Below are 22,832 nucleotides of genomic sequence, written 5' to 3'. Positions count from 1 at the left end.
GTGAAAAATGGTCATAAGTCACTTTCTTCAGCGCTGTTGTAACTTTGAATGGTCACTAAATCAACTGTTGAAAGTCGAGGACTGCCTGTATTTAGGAGGAAATAGGATTTTTTGCTCTGCGTGGCATCTGTAAAGGTTTCCTCTCCGCCATTTTATTTTGTTGGGAAATACTTTGGGACTTACTGACAAGCTAAAGGAGAGAAGTGGGCCACAGTGTATTCATATTTTCGGTGAAGTTGGTCTGCTTTTTAGTTTCTGTTTATGTGGAAAAGTATTTCCAACCGGTTCCTGCAGTTTCAATGTGATTGCTAGTTGATTTTTTTTTAGAAGGAACAGCGAGAAGCAGTTCCTTAATAGGAAAAGATAGCGCAGGCGGGGTGATTTCAGAAATTCCTTGAAGTTCCCTGCAGCGTTGCTTCATTTATTCCTCCTGCTTTGCATCTCTCCCTCTCTCACTCTCAGTTCCACTTTCTGCATCAAATTTTGGTTATGGGCTGTGGAGCTCCTTCTCTACAAGCTTGGAGGATGATTAAAAAGTAAAAAAAAATACATGCGTGAACTGATCCATCGTGAACTGATCCTTCTGCAACGAAGGAAAAAAGATCTTGAGTACATTTCTCAAGTGAGAAGGAAAGATGCACCTTCCAGAATGTTTTAACCCTGTTTTGAAAACATGTTCTCTGTGGGTCTTGCCAAAGGGATCTCTTTAAATTTTAGAAAGAGATCAAATTTGTAGGGAGCAGCACCGTCTGTACAATTAGCCCTTCTTAATGTGGCGAGTGGAAAAGTATTTTGCTTAAGCTTAGAGGCATTGTTGTTGTTAGTTGCGAAGTTGTGTCCGACCCATCGCGACCCCATGGACAACGTTCCTCCAGGCCTTCCTGTCCTCTGCCATCTTCTGGAGTCCATTTAAGCTCAGGCCTCCTGCTTCAGTGACTCCATCCAGCCACCTCATTCTCTGTCGTCCCCTTCTTCTATTGCCCTCAGTCTTCCCCAGCATTAGGCTCTTCTCCAGTGAGTCCTGTTACTCTGTTATTAAATATTGAAAATCATTTTTGGTTATTAATCCTGTACTTAATTTGTGGCACACCGTTTATTATCACAGTATTTTGAAACTGCATCCAGAAAGACAGTGGCTTACCTAAAAGTCTTCAAACTGCAAACGGTCTTAAAAGAAACAGATTGTTTTGGACCTGTAACGGTCAGGTTTCAGGCTGGAAACTACCTTGGTCATATCTCGGTGTGACCTGTGCAGAGATTGCTCCAGGAGTATATGCTCTTGGTTGTCCTTGATTTCTCAATAGCTTTCCATGTCATTGACTATGGCAATGATTCTCAACCTGTGGTCCACAGAGCCCTGAGTGGCCGCGATGTTTTCACAGCCAGTCCACAAAGGCTTGAAGAAATGTTTTGATTGAAATCTTGAGTTAAGTCTTGGTGATCCGTAGCCATGGTCTGTGGCCACAAAGTATTTAAAGGGGGTCTGTAGTGTAGAAAAGGTTGAGAACCACTGGACTGTAGTATCCTGAGGGCCATCTTCAAGAATTTGGAATGGGTCTTCCAATGTTCTCCATCTCCTTGAAGGAATGGTTCCAATGGGTGGTAGCGGGAGAGGACAGATGAAGTAGTATCTGATATGAGATTCAGTATCATCAAAAAGTTTATTATATCCACCTGTACTTCTCAACCCTTGGCAAAATGAAAGCACCGATCCAGCGCGTGGAGTACATCTAGTCAGAATGGGGAGGAACAGACTCCAACAGAGGCCGTTTAGAAAGGCTTTGTGGCTCTAATGGTTCTAGGGAAATTCCATCTTTTCCTTTGAGTAGAATAACAGAATAACAGAGTTGGAAGGGACCTTGGAGGTCTTCTAGTCCAACCCTCTGCTCAGGCAGGAAACCGTATACCATTTCAGACAAATGGCTGTCCAGTCTCTTCTTAAAAACCTTCAGTGTTGAAGCACCCACAACTTCCTGAAGGCAAGTCATTCTCACTGTCAGGAAATTTCTCCTTAGTTCTAGGTTGGTTCTCTCCTTGATTAGTTTCCATCCATTGCTTCTTGTCCTGCCTTCGGGTGCTTTGGAGAATAGGTTTGACCCCCTCTTTTTTGTGGCAGCCCCTTGGATATTGGAAGATTGCTCTCATGTCACCTGTAATCCTTCTTTTCATTAAACGAGACATATCCAATTCCTGCAACCATTCTTTGTGTGTTTTATCCTCCAGTCCCCTAATCATCTTTGTTGCTCTTCTCTGCACACTTTAGAGAATCTAAATACCTTTTTTATATTGTGGCGACCAAAACTGGATGCAGTATTCCAAGTGTGGTCTTATCAAGGCCTTATAAAGTGGTATTAACACTTCATGTGATCTTGATTCTATCCTTCTATTAATGTAGCCTAGGATTGTATTGGCTTTTTTGGCTGCTGTAGCACACTGCTGGCTCATATCTAAGTGATTGTCCATTAGGAGTCTAAGATCCCTCTCGCAGTTACTCCTGTTGAGCCAGGTACCACCTATTCTAGGTCGACCTATTCTCGAATAGGTTGACCCCCTCTTCTTTGAGTAACACTATCTTACCTGGGGATGGTCTGTAATTTGGGGTTCTCTTATGTTTTGATTCCTACCTGAAGGGCAGGTGGTAACTGTGGCTAGGAGTCAGTTTTCAGTAGCTGCCCTCATTTTTTGCCCCCTCTTCCCCAAAGTAACAATCTGGTCAGCTTTGAAGTGTTAAAAGACCTACCTGTTCTGCTTTGCCCCAGGGGAGCGTGTGAAGGTGATTATGTGGGTGCATGGTACATTTTCCCCCCAGTATTTTTTTAAAAAAATATTTTTACGTGCACTTGAGTATTTGCATTGGTGTTGTATTTTGACACCAATAGCTGTCTTGAGTCTTTTTGGAAAAGGTGTCATACAATACACACAGGCCAAGCACTGATGGTGTTACTTAGTTGGGTCGTGAAATGTCTACAAGAACACAACCCAGCTCAGAGAGCACTTAAGGACCTCACACACAGATCTGCCTGTGGCTGAGATACGGCTTGCAACAGACTGTATTCTTTGTCTTTGGATGCGAGATCCAAATATAATAATGTTTTTGAAGCAGTGGAAAATCCTTATGTCTAAATTTTGTTCTGGAAAGGTTGTTGGAAACCTTGACGTGGTATTTTTTTTAAAAAAATCTGATTAAATTCTTGTAAATTGCTTATCTGCTCCCAGTCTTTGCAGTTCACTTCTCCCCTTTCTCTCATATGATGAAGACTCTATAGCAGTGTTTCTCAACCTTGACAATTTTAAGGCATGTGGACTTCAACTCCCAGAATTCCACAGCCAGCAATGCTGGCTGTGGAATTCTGGGAGTTGAAGTCCACATGCCTTAAAATTATCAAGGTTGAGAAACACTGCTCTATAGAGCTTGTAATAACTCCAGAGGCTGGTAAGAAACCATGCTATAAATCAGGGGTAGTCAACCTTGGCTCTTTTATGACTCGTGGACTTCAGTCCCCAGAATTCCTGAGCCAGCTGGCTCAGGAATTCTGGGAGTTGAAGTCCACGAGTCATAAAAGAGCCAAGGTGGACTACCCCTGCTATAAATCTTTTCTCTTTTCTCCTATGTGTCCAGCAAATCATTTGCTTTTTAGAAAAGGCTTCTTCAAACAGGAGTGCCGTATAATGTGCTAGAAACCTCAAATATGGAAATAAGAGACCGCATACCATCTGACTTTTGCCATTCAGTCCTGCAAACTGCCACCTGTATCTCAAGTGTTTCAGGCATGTTTTTCACAGCCGGTTATATTTTTAAACCAGTAATTTGAATGCTTGCTTAGCTCCCAGAGGGCTCTCCTTGATTTGTGCTGGGTGTTTTTTTTCTTCTTCTTTCCAATATGCTAGTGGAAGGTTGAAATAGGTTTTATTAAAAGAAGAGTCTTAGGAACTGAGCACATTCTTGACAAAGCGGGTGGCTTTTGGAAAATGACTTTTTTTTTTATTGCACCACTTGACAAAATTGAGGGGTACCAAGTGAAACGAGTACCGGTTTTCTGCATAAACTCTGGAAAGAATTCAGCATCCTCGCTGTCGGTGAAGACGCTGTGTTTAAAGTAGGGGAAAAGCTAGGCACCGGCATCTTTAATATCCAGGCAAGGACGCTGACTCTCGTTCTATGCTGGATGTTGCCAGTAAGATGCTGGTCCTTCTGATGGCGTTTGACCTTTTTTCTGAGTAGGTGGATGACTTTCAGAGCCCAAAGCCCCAGAGATAATTCATTCCGTATCATAATAAAAACTTGTTGACATCTGAAACGGCATTTCTGTTTTGCCAGGTAGTCGATCTGAGAGAAACCATTGATGAACGGTCCTTTCCCTTATGATGGCAGACCAGCCACCTCCATTAGAAGCCACACCTATTTTGAATGAAGTGCCACTTCTACCTCATATGGTCAATGGGGACACCACCCAACAGGTAAGTTGATCTGCCTAAAAGGGGAATCTCCAGGCTGTTCTCTTCTGCGAATGCTTAGACGGGATCACATCTTCTGTGCCGGTTTAGTTTGTCGATAATGACTTAACCATGATTAAGCTCCTCTAATCGTGGTTTATTGAGCAAAGGATATTTAAGCAAAGCCATGACTTAACATACGAGAGAATCTCTTTGTAATCTTTGGAACACAGCTGATTTTTATTAAAATTGGATAACAAGTTCCAAGGTCCAAGATCATTGTCAATATGCATAGCAGTGTTGGTTTCATTTCTCCGCTGTGTGCTTGTTAACTCTGAAAAATTAACTAGATGGCAATCAGATATAATTGTAATTTAAAAACAGTGGGGAAACGATCATTCTGTAGAAGTCTGTCCTTGCTATAATTGAACTATTGACCTAAAATCGAGAATGTTCTGTTTTATAAATTGAGTGTATCAAGGACAGGAAGAATCATATTGTCATGTGATTTTCTAAAACAATGAGTGTTAGTTTAAGGAACTGAAAATATATGAAGCTGTTTATGCCAGATGTAAAATGGGTATTTCTGTCTAGATACATACAGAATCTCCCATACATGCAAATCTAAAGCATCCATGCTGTGGCGTTCCGAAATAGCTTTTGCTGGCTGATCATTTTTCTTTATCTTACCTTGCTTTAGGAAAGTATTGCTTATATTGCTTCTTACATTTTATAATGAATTGCATTGGGCAATGGAGTGCTGATATATTTCCTTCTGTCTGTTGAATCGGTTTTAATAATAGCGTTTACGGTAAGAGGTAAATAACCTGAAGATCCTCAACTAAGATTACTTTTATAATCTAATGCAAGAATTTAGATCCCAGACCTTGCTTTAAGGATGCTCAGAGGATTTCTCCTCGAATAGTAGATTTTTTTGAAGCCGTGTTACAGATTTGAACTTCCTAGAATTGTTTAAAAAGAAGATGGTTGCAAGGAACCGAGAGTCCCTGTTGTTTATATGATTATCAATTCTTGTAGGATCCATGCTGTCAAATATATTGGTCCCCTTTAAAGGAAAAGATACATTGATTTACGTAAATCAGGTGCGTGATTCAGCACTAATGTTAAAAATGGCACAAAAGAAGCTCTATGCGCATTCACAACGCTCAGAGCTACTTCCCAGCTAATTGGTTTGAAATAAATAGTGCAAGAAATGCGAGAGATTTCTAAGGCTAAGCAAAGCATTCCAGTGCAGTTGAAAATCTATGAAGGACCTGAACATTTTAGATGCCCTGAAAGTTTTATTAGATTAATTCAAGGACTGCACGAACCAGAGTTATCATTCGCAAATAAAACTTCAGGAAATCTTTTTTTTCCCACCCTGTTGGCTCCACATTGACCAGCATGTTTGTAAACTTCTTGTCTAGGTTTCTGGGTGAGGGAGCCCTTGAAGGTTTTGTTTTATTTTCCATGATCCAGGTTATCAGTAGCCTTGTAAGTGTTCAGTTCTTAAGACACAACTATAGAAATCCAAATTAGCTGACATTTAATAATCACTTTCACCTTGTTGTAAGCCTATTCGGATCTGTTTTGAAGCTTGAGCGTGAGCTCCAGCATTTTAAAGCTTGCAAAACAGTTCTAAACGCAGGGCAATTTTAAAAGCAAAACCTGCAGAATCAATATCTTTTCTCCTGTGGAAATGAACGTGAAGGTAAGCATCTTTGTACGCTTGTTCCCAAAAGCCGTTTCTGGATACCACACTTGTTATGAAGATTAGTGTCTCCTGGTGGGTTCCCATATCTTTTTTGCCATTTTTTTCCCCCAGAACCTTTTGCTAGAACGGCTGCAGATAAAATACAGCCTTCTGAAGGTTGTTTAATGAGAAATTATCTCCCTTTGACCTGCAGAGATATAGCCACCAGAATATTATGTCCTAGATATTACACACATGACCTTTTAATCAAACGAGTTGAGATAAAAATGTACCTCTCCTTGGTCAGAAGGGAGCCGTTAACTTGTCTCAAAAAGCCTTCTATTACAATCAAAAATATTTAACCAATTCAGCCTTGGGAAACCGGGTCAGGAGTTTTGAAAAATGTGGCATGTTTGATTTCTTGTAGGAGAAAAAAAAGTGTTCTCAGTAAGAAGCAAAAGGCTTGGCTGCTCTAGTATTAGGAAATTATTGAATTTCCGCCTTTATATTATCTATTCTACATATAAACCTACATATAAATCAAGATCACGTGAAGTAGTAGTACCGCTTTATAAAACCCTAGTGAGACCACACCTGGAATACTGCAACCAATTTTGGTCACTATACTGACCAAAGGGAAAAGCAACCTGGAATTAAGAAGAAACTTCCTAACAGTGAGGACAATTAACCAGTGGAACAGCTTGCCTTCGGAAATCGTGGGCGCTCCATCACTGGAGGTTTTTAAGAAGAGACTAGACAGTCACTTGTCTGAGATGGTATAAGTTCTCCTGCTTGAGCTGGGGGCTGGACTAGAAGACCTCCAAGATCCCTTCCAACTCGATTCGATTCGATTCGATTCTTCTATTATTCTATTCTATTCTATTCTATTCTATTCTATTCTATTCTATTCTATTCTATTCTATTCTATTCTATTCTAAACCTGGCCTTTTTTCATTTAGTGAGAGTGTATAGCTTATTGGTTTTGCAGTATTTCTCGAATTAAAACACCAAAAGAGCCTTTTTGATTTTAGACTTAGAATTGTGACCATCTCTAAGTAAAATAACATCAGAATTGTTTAGTCTGGAAGCAGCCAGCCATTTTGATTTTTAGTCAGTTAAAAAAAATGTTCCTTATCGAAAGGCTGGTGTCAAGATGCAAAGTCTAAGAAAAACTGTCTACCAAAGGCACATTCGGATCAGAATAGCACGAAAACATTTGCTTCAGTGGGCTGTAATAGCACTGAATAAAAATCAAATTAGTTTATAGTCAGAAAGCGGCTGGCTTGTTTAAAACCCCAGACTGGTTGGGGGTGGGGAAAAGTTGAATTGGCTTGAATTTTAAAATCATAAGAATTTTAAAAGAAATCTTCTATCATGATCATCATCATGGGTTCAACCAAGAATCTGTTCCAGCCCTGCCTAGGATTGTCATCGAATTAACTTGTGCATTCCCGGTTGCAAAGCACATGATGTACCACTCAGTTGCGGTTCTTCCCATTTCAGAAGGACGTCATAAATTACTAACAACTATTCTCTTTTTAGCTACTTCCTAGGTCAGGAGTAGGCAACCCTGGCTCTTTTATGACTCGTGGACTTCAACTCCCAGAATTCCTGAGCCGGCAGGGCTGAGCATGGAAACCTCTCCTTTTCCCCTCAGTATGGCTGGCTCAGGAATTCTGGGAGTTGAAGTCCACGAGTCACAAAAGAGCCAAGGTTGCCTATCCCTGGCCTAGGTGATTTCAATAAGGCTTTTTAAAGGGTATCCCTTTCTGAGGGAAAAGGAGTTAGGGGTTTATACAGGTAGTCTTTTGAGTTACAACCACAACTGGGCCCAAAATTTATGTTGCTAAGTGAGACGTTTGTTCAGTGAGTCTGCCCCGTTTTATGACCTTTCTTGCCATTGTTAAATTAATAACACGGTTGTTAAGTGAACCTGGTTTCCCCATTGACTTTGCTTGTCAGAAAGTTGCAAAAGGGGATCACGTGACCCCCGGGACACGGCGACCGTCATAAATGTGAGTCAGTTGTCAGGTGTCCGAATATAAGTCCCGTGGCCATGGGGATGCTGCAACGGCCGTTAAGTGTGAAAAATGGTCATAAGTCACTTTTTTCCAGTGCGGTCGTAACGTCAAATGGTCACTAAATGGACTGTTGTCAGTCAAGGACTGCCGGTACTGCAGTTCCTGAATTCATACAAAGTTCTTGAGGAATTGCACATAAAATTATACTTCTCCGGTCTTTAGTTTTTTTTACTGTTATTATGGATTAAAAAGTTCAGTCAAACTAATACCATTTAATTTTTTTGGGGTGGGGGGAGGTTTGGAACTTTCTACTCCTTCAGCCCAACAAGACCAGAAGAGGTGGTCTATAAGTCAGACCATTATTATTCCTATTCAAGTGTTGGTAAATTTCTGATGGCCAAAAGAAATACGCTATATTGGCTGTTTACCTGTTTAACTGCAGTTGCCAGGAATTGCGATATTTTCAGACTCTCCCGGGTTAAGTAATCTGGCTTTTGCTAAGTCAGTATCACTGTAGTTGGCATCATTGCACTGACTTCCCTTAGATCTCATTTATTTGTAAGGACATTTAGGGGAAATTTTCTCCCAGATCCTAGGAATTTTGCAGTAGAATTAGAAATCACAATAGCCATTTATTTCTAACACACATACACACATCTTTTTTTTTTTAAACAAATTTTATTGGTTTTTTAAATTCTTAAGGCAACATATTCAGGACACACCGTGGTGCTGGGGTAATCATACATCTTAAAGATGTATATACATAATATAATCATATTATGTATATACATAAGACATATATACATATATATGTATATACACGACATATATACATAATATAATCAATACATCAAATATTCCCTCTCTTTTCCCCTCAAATAGCATAGTATATTTGGAATATCCAATTCTAGCTTAAATTTATTCAACCTGAACCTGTTTTCAAGCTTCATCAATTTCTAGCATAATCAAATTAACTTTAAATAAAAACATTTTCAATTCAACTATCCCTTCCACATATATTCTACTTTCTTAATTTAATCAAGATCTTATTTGTTTCTTCTTCCATTTATCTCCCTTATTTAGAGTAAAATATTAATCTATCCTGTACCTATCAAATCTCTCAATTGATCTAACTCTTCAAGTTAAGAAAAATAATATCATACATCACACATACACACACATACACACATACACACATCTTGATGTTTATCAGCATTTTGGTGGTTTTGCTAACTTGTTTTTCGTGTTCTTTAAAACGCTGTTCCACTTTATTTACAAACGTAAGCTCGCATTGATGTAGTGGCCTACTTGAGGATGGCATGGTACACCAAGCTATTCTTACGAAACAATACAATTCTCCTGCTGATTGCCTCTTTGCATAACACAATGTTGTCTTAAGAACCAGAGTGGAGAAATGTATCATCATAAACATACAGTACTGCCTGATTTTTATTTATGTTTGCTTTTCCATTCTTCTTTTAAGTAAGTCAGAAGTAATGGTTGCATGGATTTTACCTGTCCATTTGTTTTTCTATAGCAAAAGAGGCTAATGTGGTACAAGATGTATCAGTAAGTTTATAAAATCTGGGGTGTCCAACCTAAGACCTGTGGACTTCAACCAGCCTGGGAAATTCTGGGAGCTGAAGTCCATAAGTCTTAAATTTGCCAAGGCTGGACACCCCTGGTCTAAAACATGGCCGCATACTGTATACTACCTGGGAGACAGGTGTAAACCCCCCCAATCCCCCCTCTGGTCTCTTACTCAATCTCTGTGGTCACTTAGTTTCAATAAACACCAGCTGCAAAAAGAGTGACCACCTGTAATTTCCAGTGAAATTGTAATTAAAACCACTGAGTTATTTGGAAATAAGGGAAGGAAAAAAGCATAAAAATATGAGAAAAAAATGGACACATCTCAATTTTCATTTCAGGGAAACAGCCAAACTTGGATTAGAAATATCTTTTTTTCTGAATAATTGTTTTTATGTGATTTAATGATTTAAGAATAATGGAGAAACAAAATTTTTCTGCCATGCTATATGTTATCTGGAGGAAAGAATTGTTGTAAGTGTAGCGGGGAAGTGATTCTCTTTAATTTGCTGGATTTATTTTCACATCTGGATCAATTTTGTACTTTATGCCCAATTAAAAGGTTTAAAAAAATGCATGTCTAAGTTCAGTTTGATTTTTACTGATTACTACCACTGATATTTCTAATCTGATATGTTTAGTTTTGTAAAGGTATATGTTGCTTTCAGGTGAAGTTTAAAATAGGACTTGTATTCATATTTCTAGGTTATTCTTGTGCAAGTAAACCCAGGAGAGACGTTCACAATAAGAACTGAAGATGGACATATCCAGTGTATTCAAGGTAAACAGTGCCACAAGGGTATACTCTGAAATTACTGAAATCAGATACTGCATGCCTATTAATGTGGCTAGAGGACTTTATCATAGTTGTGCAGTTTCATAACAAGAAAACAACCTTCCTAGATATCTAGACTCCAATAGCAAGAATTCCTCTGAATTCTACTTCTGAGAATTTTGGAAGTTGAAGGCCATACATTTAGAAGGAACTCAGACTGAGGAAAGTTGAAGGTTATTGAGTCAAGTCCAGGTTAGGGTTGACCATTGGCCATCCCCTTTCCTACACATCATAACCATAGTAAAGGGCTGGCCATCTCTCTAGAAGAGTATTTATAGAGCAAAGAAGTCAAATCTATTGTTAAGGGTCAAATAATAAGCCACAAGGAAAAATGAAGGCTTTTGGTAAACATCTTCAAATCACAGTGTCGTTCTGTGAAAACTTTTCTCAGCTTCTGCATTTTGAATGGTCATAAGCCGAACGTGATCAAAACTTAATCCAGTCTGATGTCATAAGGGGATATTTTACTGGACATTTTTCCATGATTCCCGTTCTCGGACAGTTTCTGATAGGATAGAGAAAATGGGAAGGCTATAAGAGTCTTTACTTTCTCAGGCCGTGGATTGAAGCATCAGAAAAAGTAGAACCAAACTTCTTGTTTTCTTTTTATCTCAAGTCAAAGACCATTATTCTGTTCCTAGAACGTAGTAAGTCTTCCATGGTTAGAGAACAAAACAAGTTTGATATAAAACTTCTCTACCGCCCAATGAAAAAGCCCTTGCTTTTTTTGTCTAGCATGGATGATGTAGAATATATCAGATGAGAAGGAATTGGAGGCCGTGTTTCTTTGATGCCTATACATTGTGAGCTACTACCAGCTGTTGATCTACCAAAATGCAGAAAGAGGGCAGCTGGAGAAGACATTTTTTCCAAAGTTTCCAAGCAAGAGTCAAAATATAGCCTTTACCTACTTGGTATTGCTTCTAGAGATGTTCATTTTAAATAATAGTCTGAAAGTGACAGAAATAAAGCCTAGGCAGGCTCTCCTTCAGATTGCCTATCTTTCTTGCAAACCCCAAAAGCAATCTGTGGCATCATCGAACAGATTGAGTGCAAGAGTCCCCTGTAATTTTTTAATGCCTCTTGGGCCAACCTCAGTCTTTATAAAGCACTTGTCTTTAAAGAAGTCCTATAAGATGAATATCTTTGTTGATCAGTAGTTTTCTACGTTAGATTTTTTTTGAGCGTCTATGGAGATTCTCAGTCATCCAGATTACAGTTGTCTCAAAGATGCTTTTTCACAAGGCAACTGGACCGTCTTGTTTTTCTTGGAAGACCTTTCGCTTCTCATCCAAGAAGCTTCTTCAGCTCTGACTGGATGGTATGGAATGGAAGGATTTATACTCCTTGCAGATAGCTGTCATTTGCATATTTTTAGAGAGTCATTGAGGCCACCTGGAAGTTTATCTGTGTCATCAGGGTCACCCGAATAGTACAAAATGGGTGTGGAGCCTTCCTGGAACTGTTGAAAAGACTGTGCTGTAGAGATACTTTAGATGATGTCATATCCCTCCCCCTCTGTTGAGAGAAGGCTGTTCAGTTTTGACCTAGATGGCTTCTTTGACCCCTCTTATATTTTTGAGCATTTTTCTGAAGGTCTATTAAAAAAAATGGCCTGAACGTAGCTCTTTCACTGAGATTTTCAACAGCAGAGGACAGTTTTTTCATGCTGGCTGGGGATTGTTAGGGAGTTGGAAGTCCACGCATCTTAAAAGTTGCTAAGGTTGAGAGACCCTGGCATAGGAGATACCGAACCAAAAACTTGTATCCTTCTGCATTCGACCTCATTCCCCATTTTTGCTAAATAGTTTGAGGGAAGGATGAAGTGGATGGGCTATGCATGATGGCCTATTCGATTATTGTGTCTGTCAAATAAACTGTGAATGTCCTTGGTTTTCGTACTCTGCAAGGGATCATGAATTAGTGTTGCTTCGTTTCCTTTCAGGTCCAGCACATGTTCCCATGATGTCACCAAATGGTTCTGTCCCTCCAATATTTGTGCCTCCTGGTTATGTCTCTCAGGTAATCATTCAGATCCTTTGAACATTTTTATAAAAGAGAGGTTTCCCATGTGAGCGACGAGGAGTTTTCCCCACCTTATAATCCCTAAAGGTAACAAGGGTGACGAGTGGAGAAAAGAACTGAATATCTCCTCTTTTTCCTTTGTCTCATCCCATTGGTCACTTTTAGGCTCCCCTAATTTCTCCTAATCCTAAAGTGGACGTACAACCCAATAACTAAGGAGGCTGTCTTGTACAGCAGGGCTTTTCAACCAATGGTACGGGTACCACCTGTGGTACATTGGCACCTGGCAGGTGGTACGTGACCATCCTAGAAAAGTGGTAGCGGGGGAGGGGAATGGGCTGAACCGGTGGCAGCACCGCACAAGCCTGAGCGAGAGATGGCTGGAGCTGCAGGGCTGTCAGGGCTCAGCGGAAGCGCCAGGATCAGTGCCGCTTTCCAGCTGATCGGCGCTTCTTCAGGACTGTCAGGGCTCAGTGGAAGCGCCAGGATCAGCGTCAGGCTCCAGCTGGAGCTCGACGCTGATCCTGGCGCTTCTGCTGGGCCCAGAAGAAGCACCGATCAGCTGGAATGTTGCAGCATCTCCAGGGTCTTGTGATTTACATTCAGATGCTTGGCAACTGATTCATATTTATGACAGTCACAGGGTCCCAGGGTCATGTGAAGTGACCAAAACCTGCTGCAACCACCCAGCAGACGGGGGGAATAAAAATCAAACACCCCCCCACCCCCGCTGCCAATCCTTAACAGAAATGCTCACAACAATGAAAACCTCGGACAGGAGGAAGAGCGCCGCCGGGCGGGCAGGCAGGTGTCTTGCTCGGCTGTGGCTTGGGGGGGCACTTTTTTCAGTGCCATTGTAATTTCGAACAGTCACTAAGCGAACTGTTGTAAGTCGAGGACTACCTGTACTTTATCACTTTTTTCCTTTTTTTGGGGGGGGGTCATCAAGTTTTTGACAGCTTGCTAGGTGACTGGTGGTACTCGGATATTGCCATATCCTAAAAGTGGTACAATGGGTGAAAAGGTTGAAAAGCCCTGTTGTACAGGATACAAATTAAGCACGTGGTGGACCATGAACCCCAAAATCAGATGCCAAATATAAAGCCTACTAGGCAAGGAAAAACCAGGTTTTATAGCAAGGAAGTTTAGAAAGTTTTGGGTCAGCAGTCTGTAGGGTTGAGAACAGTAGAGGCAGAAAACTCTATCCATTGTCACTTAAATTACTAATAAACAGCTGATTCTTTTAAAATCTCAAATCCGCAGCTATAACACAGCCATGCATTTGGGCCTAAAATAGCCTGTGGTCAGTTTGAGGATAGTGATCCAAATACTACATCAGTCTTTAGTAGTACTGTATGCTTTCTCAGCCATAGCCAGATGTTAGAGAAACAGCTCGAACGATCATGATAAATCAGGAGGAACTTTTATCTGACCTATGTGTTCTTGTTCTCACTATACCTTATACATTGTAATTTATTCTTTTTTAATGACAAATAGCAGAACAATATGGGTACAATGGTTATCCCAAGGGTGCTTTTTCAAAAGGCAACGAGACTTTCTTTTTTTTTGCTTGAAGAAGTTTCGCTTCACCTCCAAGAAGCTTTTTCAGTTCCCTCTAGACATGTACCATGGTTAGCTGTAAAATGTAAGGTCAGCTCTAATGCCGAATTTGAAAACATTGATCCAGATACACCACACCGTAGTTAACGCTCAAGAGGTTTTATGAAAGAATATAAATGAGAATGGCTCAAAACCTGAAGAATAAATGAGATGGGGACAGGTTTTTCATGCTTGTTTGATAGTAGTTCAACATCTGAAGCTTAGTTTGGCCACCAGTTCAAAACCAAGCGTTTGTCAAGAGCCTCAGCTAAAAACTGAAGTAGGGTGTATTTTATATTGTTTCCCCAAAGCCAGCATTCTTGTTGAGATTGTTAATAAATCTGGTCAAAAAAGAAAGAAAAAAGGAAAACAAGAGAGAGATTCATCATTGCACTCAACTGTTTATCACCCATGATTTCAGAGTGCCAGATGTTTTTAGATGTTCAGTTGATCTTCTGTTCTTCTGTTTAATGTGTTGGCCATAACGACAGTAGCCTTTTCAGCAGCAGTCTTATCTTTTGGTAGAAGAATAGCAACTACACTGGTGCTTTAGTTTAAAGAATGGACTATCCCTACTCTGAAAAGTTATCTTTCTTTTTATATTCAGCATTTCACGTGCCTTTTTAATGCCGTTTGTAAGTTCAGGTTTCCCTAAAACTTTGTACAGAATTGTTCCTTGGTGTTGGCAAGAGCTGTAGACAGCAGTGCCTGATTACTTCAGATTTCTGAGATCAGGGATCTTCAAACCTGGCCCTTTTATGACTTGTGGACTTCAACTTCCAGAATTCCTCAGCCAGGCACTGCCTGGCTGAGGAATTCTGAAAGTTGAAGTCCACAAGTCATAAAAGGGCCAGGTTTGAAGACCTCTGTCTTAGATTCTTCTGTGATTCTTCCACTCCCGTTGTCCAGGACGTTAGCCCTTGAACATTCGTAGCTTTGGTGGAACTTCTGATTGGCCTGAATGACTCAGAAGCATTCTTCTCTGAATGTTGGACTTCAGCGGAGCTGAATCAGACAATTCTGGAGCCCTGCTTATCATCTCCTTTTGAATCTCAAAGGGAATCTTTGAGAAGGCCTTGAACTTCAGGATCAGCCTTGTAATGTTCCATGCTCATCAGAATCACAATGTTCACGGTTAGTTAGACAAACAAAAAATCCCCACGAAAAAAATATTTTCTCCTTTTGCCTGTAATAACGAGATCAAGGCATCAGCTAACAGGAACTTGAAGTGGTTCATATCTTCTGCTGATTCATCTTTCTCGTCGTCGTTTTTTTTTTTTTCCACGATAGCCAATCAGCCTGGCCTTGTTTGGAAACCCCAGAATTGGCTAGATATTCTGAGAAATCAAGGTTGAGAAGCTGCAAAGTCATCCTTCATCCCAAAGTCAATGTGCGTTTTATTAGGCAGGAAATAAACTTAAGTTAACTGAGGAGAAATCTTAGCATCTTCTCAAGAACACTTACAGGCTTATTTTCTATGAGGTTAGACTTTTCTCTCCTCTTGTAAAATGTAATGTTAGGCAGATGAAGAAGAGGGCATCTGGGACGTCCAGTTGAGGAATTGGCAAGCTTTTTAGGCTTCAGACACTGTCCAAAATCTTATGAAATAGCTCAAATACCTTCTGCCAAACAATTCCATTTGAAATTTCATAACATTATACAGTGTTGATAGTCTCATCCTAGAACCTTGCAAGTTCTCGGACCGGGAGGTCAAAAATTTAGGGATTTGGCGAGAGATTACTGAAATCTCATGGAACTTTTGCTATTTTCCTTATTTTGATTGATTTGGTTGGTTACAATTGTCATTTGCAAGGCAGCAGGATCCAAAGACCACAGGTCCCCTGTCTGTAATTCGTTGACTGCAGTATAATGGCTATGTTAGCAGCCCCTGTTTTTGTTGAGGTTTAACTCTTCTAATTCTGAATTAGTTTGGAAAAAATTCAGAGAAGAGCGCAACTAAGATGATCCAAGGCCTGGAGACTAAAACATACGAAGAACAGGATGTGGGTTTGGCTAGTCTAAAGAAAAGAAGAAATAGGGGAGACACGATAGCAGTGTTCCAGTATCCGAGGGACTGCCACAAGGAAGAGGGGGGCCAGGTTGTTCACCAAAGCACCAGAGGGAAGGACGAGAAACAATGGCTGGAAACTGATCAAAGAGAAAAGCAACCTTGAGTTAAGGAGAAACTTCCTGACAGTGAGGACAATCAATCAGTGGAACAGCTTGCCACCAGAAATTGTGGGCGCTCCATCACTGGAGGTTTTAAAGAAGAGACTAGACCAGTGGTTCTCAACCTGTGGGTCGGGACCCCATTTGGGGTCGATCGACCATTTCACGGGGGTCACCAAGCAAGGCTGTCCGCCATTTTTTTGTCCGCCATTTTTTTCCCCTTTTCCGGCGGGTGCCTTACCTCCCTTGGGCTGGGGCAGCTGGTGGTCGGCCTGCTCCGTCTCTGCCGCTTGCCAGCTATGCCTCGGCCGGCGCAGGGGGTGGAACCACGCATGCACGGCGCTCCCGGGCAGGGAAAGTCCTCGACTTACGACCAGTTTAGTCCTCGACTTACAACTGGTTTAGTCCTCGACTTACGACCGGTTGGGGTCGCGGCATTAAAAAGGTTGAGAACCACTGGACTAGACAGTCACTTGTCTGAGATGGTACAGGTTCTCCTGCTTGAGCAGGGGGCTGGACTAGAAGACCTCCAAGGTCCCTTCCAGCTCTATTCTATTCTCTTCTATTCTCTTCTCTTCTATTCTATTCTATTCTATTCTATTCTATTAAGAAAAGTCTGCTGCTTTCGCTTTAGTAGAGAAAAATTATTTGGTTGGGTGAAAGCCTTATGAGAGCAAAACCATTCTTGTCAAGGATTGCATATTATATGAATACTTTTCACTGTGGATGACTTTGCTTTATAAGTCATGTTTTTAAATGTTGTTATAGGGTAGCCATAAGTTAAATTATAATGTGGTCTGCAAATCGCATTTCCAACAGTCAGTGACCTGGAACCATTTTTTTTTCCTTTAGAAGAGAATGGTTTCCCATCTAATCTGACTTGACTTGAATTGGAAAGCTACAGTTGTGTACATGCTTAGAAGACTGAATGATGTCAGACCTCCTCCAGATCTTGTTTAGCTGACTAGGAAATGTTAGAATAGGCTGGCCCATTTAAACAAGTTCCAAGCAGAATAATTTATCAAAGGATAAAATATTTGGTTGGTCAATTATGACATTGTTTGTCCCAGACATAAGCTGCCTAGATTTTTCTAGGCAATAAGATACTTTCAGTCAATTGTTTAAGAATCATTTTGGTATTACTATGTTAGATGCCAACAGCGCACTTACTTTTGAGTGTATAATTCATCCCTTACTTCCACTTTGGGCTTATGATAAACCACACCAAATACATAACCTCCTACTCTTTGCTTACATACTTGTATAAGATGCACAATTGAATTAATCTTGTCTTTGCTAAAATTTATCTCTTCCTTCCCAAAACCTGACAGCAGTTCCCAGAATTTGTAATCAGTAATCTTTAGCTGTAGCTGGCAAAGAAAGTCACAACAGTGCATTAGTTTATAGCAGCTTTCTGCAGCATTATTTAATGGCATTGTCCATTCTAGGAAGTTGCAATCCCAGCTCAGTTGAAGGGTTCCAGGTTAGCGAAAACTAATAAGTACAGTTAGATCCCATCGATGTTAAAAATAAATAAATCTGGATTTTTGGTTTGTGCTGCATTTTTCCCCCCTGACTTAAATATTTAAGGTTAAGAGATGGCAAAAAAATAGAAGGTTGCCTGCATCTTGCTTGGGGTGTTGTTAGGTCCTGTTCCCTCTATATGTTAATTTGAGGAATGATTAACAGTGTTTGCATTTAGGACGATCTCTTTGTGTGTAGGTTTAATGTTTGGTGCCTAAAGCCCCAAATTAAAACAATACGTTATGTAGAAAAATGCAAAGCATTGTTTATTCATTTGTATCCGCCTTTATTATTTTTACAAACAACTCAAGGAGGTGAACATATCCAACATACCTTCCTCATCCTATTTTCCCCACAATAACCCTGTGAGGTAGGTTGGGTTGAGAGAGAGGGATCAAAGTCACCCAGCTGGCTTTCGTGGCTAAGATGGGACTTGAACTCACGGTCTCTTGCTTTCTGGAGACCAAACTAGCTATCATTGTAATTGCATTTTATCTTTTAATTAAAAAAACCCCTCCTCATATAATAATAATAATAATAATAATAATAATAATAATAATAATAATAATAATAATAAAAAGTTGGGAGGGACCTTGGAGGTCATCTAGTCCAACCCCCTGCTCAGGTAGGAAACCCTATACTATTTCAGACAAATGGCTGTCCAGTCTCATCTTAAAAACTTCCAGTGTTGGAGCATTCACCGCTTCTGGAGGCAGATTGTTCCACTGGTTAATTGTTCTAACTGTCAGGAAGTTTCTCCTTAGTTCTAGGTTGCTTCTCTCCTGGATTAGTTTCCATCCATTGCTTCTTGTCCTGCCTTCAGGGGCTCTGGAGAATAGCTTGACTCCCTCTTCTTTGAGGCAGCCCCTGAGATATTGGAACACGGCTATCCTGTCGCCCCTCGTCCTTCTCTTCATTTAGCACTTTTTCATTTTCTATTGCAGGTGGTTGAAGAGAATGGCGTTCGGAAGGTCATAGTTATGCCGCACTCGACTGAATTTCACCCCTCCATGCATCCCCCTCCTCCACATGTGCCCCATTACATTCATCCCCACCCCGCTTTGCTTCCCCACCCCCCTCATCCCGTGTACCCTCCGGTTCCAGGAACGGGAGAAATCCCGCCCCAGTTCATTCATCAGCATCCGCCACCACCTTCGCCTCATCTTTACCAAGATCAAGGTAAGGCATTAGCTGGAAAGGGGGGGGGGAGGTAATCTTACAGCAAGCTCACCTGCATTCATGTGGCCCAGAGCTTGATGTTTCCTTGACTGCATGTGTGTTTGGCACCTGGATATTTTCAGAACCAATGCCAAGAATGTTTCTGCTCCTCTGTAATTGGTTTCTTGTGTCCTCTTGGGTACGATAGAGTAACTCTACGGGAAGCATCCCAAAGGTGCTTTTTCAAGAGGCAACTGAACTTTCTTTGACCACGTATCTTAAAAGTTGCTTGTTGTTAGTTGCGAAGTCATGTCCGACCCATCGCGACCCCATGGACAACGTTCCTCCAGGCCTTCCTGTCCTCTACCATCTTCTGGAGTCCATTTAAGCTCATGCCTGCTGCTTCAGTGACTCCATCCAGCCACCTCATTCTCTGTTGTCCCCTTCTTCTATTGCCCTCAATCTTTCTCAGCATTAGGCTCTTCTCCAGTGAGTCCTTCCTTCTCATTAGGTGGCCAAAGTACTTGAGTTTCAACTTCAGGATCTGGCCTTCTAAAGAGCAGTCAGGGTTGATCTCCTCTAGGACCGACCGGTATGATCCATAATAATAATAATAATAAAGTTGGAAGGGACCTTGGAGGTCATCTAGTCCAACCCCCTGCTCAGGCAGGAAATCCTATACCATTTCAGACAAATGACTGTCCAGTCTCTTCTTAAGAACTTCCAGGCCTGGTTGTTAGCCCCGTGAAGCATATGCAGCTCATTTGTATCTTTGATTCCGTGTCTGTCTTAAGCCTTGGAGGCATTTAAGCATTTAACTCTCACAGTTGTGTTCCATCTAATGAGCTTTTTTTTCTCGCTTTTGTCTCTCTAGAGTCCCGTTCCCACAGCAGAGCAAATTTTGTTCAGCGAGACGAAAGGACTCTCAAAATGCAAGAACATTTGAAGAAGAGGCTAAAAGACCGACAGGCGAGCGGACAGACGAATAACAAGGCCAACAGCCCTCCTTCCTCACCTCACAAAGCTAACAGTTCCTCCGGCACCAACGTTCAGAACGGCTACGGAAAAGGGCAGCAAGGCAGCTTGGGGCAAATCAAACAGAAGCATGTAGGAAAAACCCGGGGAAGCCCCATCCCTTCAGCTGATTCAGGGATGGGAGGTACGTAAAATTTGGGTGGTGGGTGGTGGAAATTGATGTATGCATTAATAAATTGTACATAAGCTGTGTGGAACCATGTGTGAGTAGGCTGCCTATGAATCGGTAAAACCAACACGTCCCTTTCCTCCATGGGAAGGTAGAGAAAGGGTGAAGTCTGCTTATGCTACCATAAGTTTCCTACGGTTTCCTTCATGGTTTACTATAGCCCTTTTATGACTTGTGGACTTTAACTCCCAGAATTCCTGAGCCAGCCATCTATGGTGTAGTGCAAGGATCTTCAAACTTGGCAACTTTAAGACTTGTGGACTTCAGCTCCCAGAATTCCTCATCCAGCCAGATCTATCTATCTATCTATCTATCTATCTATCTATCTATCTATCTATCTATCTATCTATCTATCTATCTATCTATCTATCTATCTATCATTTTGTTGTTGTTAATTGCGAAGTCGTGTCTGACCCACCGTGACCCCATGGACAACGTTCCTCCAGGCCTTCCTGTCCTCTACTATCTTCTGGTGTCCATTTAAGCTCACACCTACTGCTTCAGTGACTCCATCCAGCCATCTCATTCTCTGTCTTCCCATTCTTCTATTGTCCTCAATCTTTCCCAGCATTAGGCTCTTCTCCAGTGAGTCCTTCCTTCTCATTAGGTGGCCAAAGTACTTGAGTTTCAACTTCAGGATCTGGCCTTCTAAAGAGCAGTCGGGGTTGATCTCTTCTAGCACTGACCAGTTGGATCGCCTTGCAGTCCAGGGGAGCAGGAGTCTTCTCCAGCACCATAGTTCAAAGGCCTCAATTCTTTGGCGCTCAGCTTATCTATCTATCTATCTATCTATCTATCTATCTATCTATCTATCTATCTATCTATCTATCTATCTATCTATCTATTTACTTCTTCTTACCTTTTCTCAAACAGCAACTCATAAGTTCAGTAGAATACACTAAACCTCTGTGCAGCCTGCAATTGTCACACACAATTGTCTCCCCATCAACCTGGAGATGTGTCTATTCAGAAGATGAAATGCTTCACTGCTGGGTTAAACTACCATGTTGTGACAGCATAGAAGCAAAGCTATTATTAAGTGGGGCACTGGAGTTCCCTGGGCCAAAGATATCGACATAATATAATTTGGCCTCATTGACTGCCCTACAAACAGCCAGTTCTCCAGTGAAAGAAAGGAAAAAAAAATATGCCATCCAGAGTCAGAAAGAAACATCCATAATTATAGGTTCCTTTGTTTCCATTGGCTTATTCAACCCTTTACATTAATTAGCATTCTGAACTTTGAACCATGGAAGTCTTAAGCAGAAAAGCGAACATAAAATTATCTGAAAACATTCATATCTTTCCCCTTTTCAGTTCTTTTAGCATTCCTAGTGCCCAAAGTTTTAATCTTAATTAACAAGTGCTTCAAAAGGTTCCCAAGCATCTCCTGACACAGGGAGCATAGCCCATCCTTTGAGGAAAGTTTGCTTATCATTTGGTATGTGTCTAATCTCAAGAATTCACCTTAGGAAAGTTTTCTAGTGAAAGAAAAGAAAATATTCTAAACCGTATTTCTAAAGTGAGGGAGTTATTCAGATTTTAAATACTAGAATTTTAAATTGGCCAAAGGCCATGCAAGATACATGCCAATTCTGGGTGGCATAGGGCAAAATAGAAGGAAGTCTGTGCCGTTCTCCTCTTTCTGAGCAGACTTGCACACTTGGCAGAATTCAGTGGTCAAAACAAATAAGGCCAATGAACTTTGCACAGCTTGTGTTTTGCTGGCTCTAACAACTTTTATCTGTTGGCGCTGCAGTTAAAAAAACACTTTACTGGGGATTTTTGTTCTGTTTCCCCTTCGCTGAATATGTTGTTGTATTTTTTTCTCCTAGAATCCGACACAGAGTCTAGGAAATCTGAAGAACTCTTGAGCTTCAGTAAGCCTACCGTAAGTTGCAATAATTGATCAAGGAGTGTGGTGTGTGTGTGTGTGTGTGGGAGGGGGGCTTCTAATCTTCTCAAACCAAAGAAAGGTAGAAAGGATTTAAAGTAATATCAAATTTGGTTTTCAATTCAGTATCTTAAATATTACAAGTTAAACATGTCTGCAGACAAAATCATCCCGGTGTGTAGATGTTTAAATAAAATAAGAAGTGGATGGAAAATGGAACTGACTTAGCCTATAAGTTCAAGTAGGAAAGGATGAGGACAGGAATACATGACACCAGGGACTTCCACAAGATGAATCCAAAAGCAGGCTGGTGAAAGTAGCATCAGATAGATCCAGCCATGCCCTGTTATACCTTATACCCTATAGCAATAGCAATTAGGCTTATGTAGCAATAGCAGTGGCACTTAGATTTATATACCGCTTCGTAGTGCTTTACAGCCTTCTCTAAGCGGTTTACAGAGTCAGCGTTTTGCCCCCCAACAATCTGGGTCCTCATTTTACCGACCTGAGAAGGATGGAAGGCTGAGTCAACCTTGAGCCAGTCAGGATTGAAGTCCAGGCTGTGGGCAGAGTTAGCCTGCAATAGCACTTAGACTTATATATCGCTTCGTAGTGCTTTACAGCCTTCTCTAAGCGGTTTACAGAGTCAGCGTTTTGCCCCCCAACAATCTGGGTCCTCATTTTAC

The 22,832-nt window shown here is 41.0% G+C and overlaps 1 protein-coding gene across 1 annotated transcript in view; it reads left to right on the top strand.

Annotated features, from left to right (window-relative positions):
• The first annotated feature begins 4,356 nt into the window (after positions 1–4,356).
• Positions 4,357–22,832, top strand: part of FNDC3A (fibronectin type III domain containing 3A) — a 41,898-nt gene continuing 23,422 nt past the window's right edge. Inside the window, exons 1-6 of the mRNA XM_029284422.1 lie at positions 4,357–4,458; positions 10,444–10,519; positions 12,519–12,595; positions 18,835–19,069; positions 19,923–20,207; positions 22,088–22,143. Of these exons, the coding sequence (XP_029140255.1) occupies positions 4,363–4,458; positions 10,444–10,519; positions 12,519–12,595; positions 18,835–19,069; positions 19,923–20,207; positions 22,088–22,143 (825 nt within the window). The 5' untranslated portion in view covers positions 4,357–4,362. The remainder of the gene's footprint in view (positions 4,459–10,443; positions 10,520–12,518; positions 12,596–18,834; positions 19,070–19,922; positions 20,208–22,087; positions 22,144–22,832) is intronic.

Source organism: Protobothrops mucrosquamatus, unplaced genomic scaffold (assembly GCF_001527695.2).
Source record: "Protobothrops mucrosquamatus isolate PMUCROS unplaced genomic scaffold, P.Mucros_1.0 scaffold578, whole genome shotgun sequence".
In the NCBI taxonomy this organism is placed as follows: Eukaryota; Metazoa; Chordata; class Lepidosauria; order Squamata; family Viperidae; genus Protobothrops; species Protobothrops mucrosquamatus.
The sequence above is the reverse complement of the archived record's forward strand: the minus strand, read 5'-3'. Positions and strand labels throughout refer to the sequence as shown.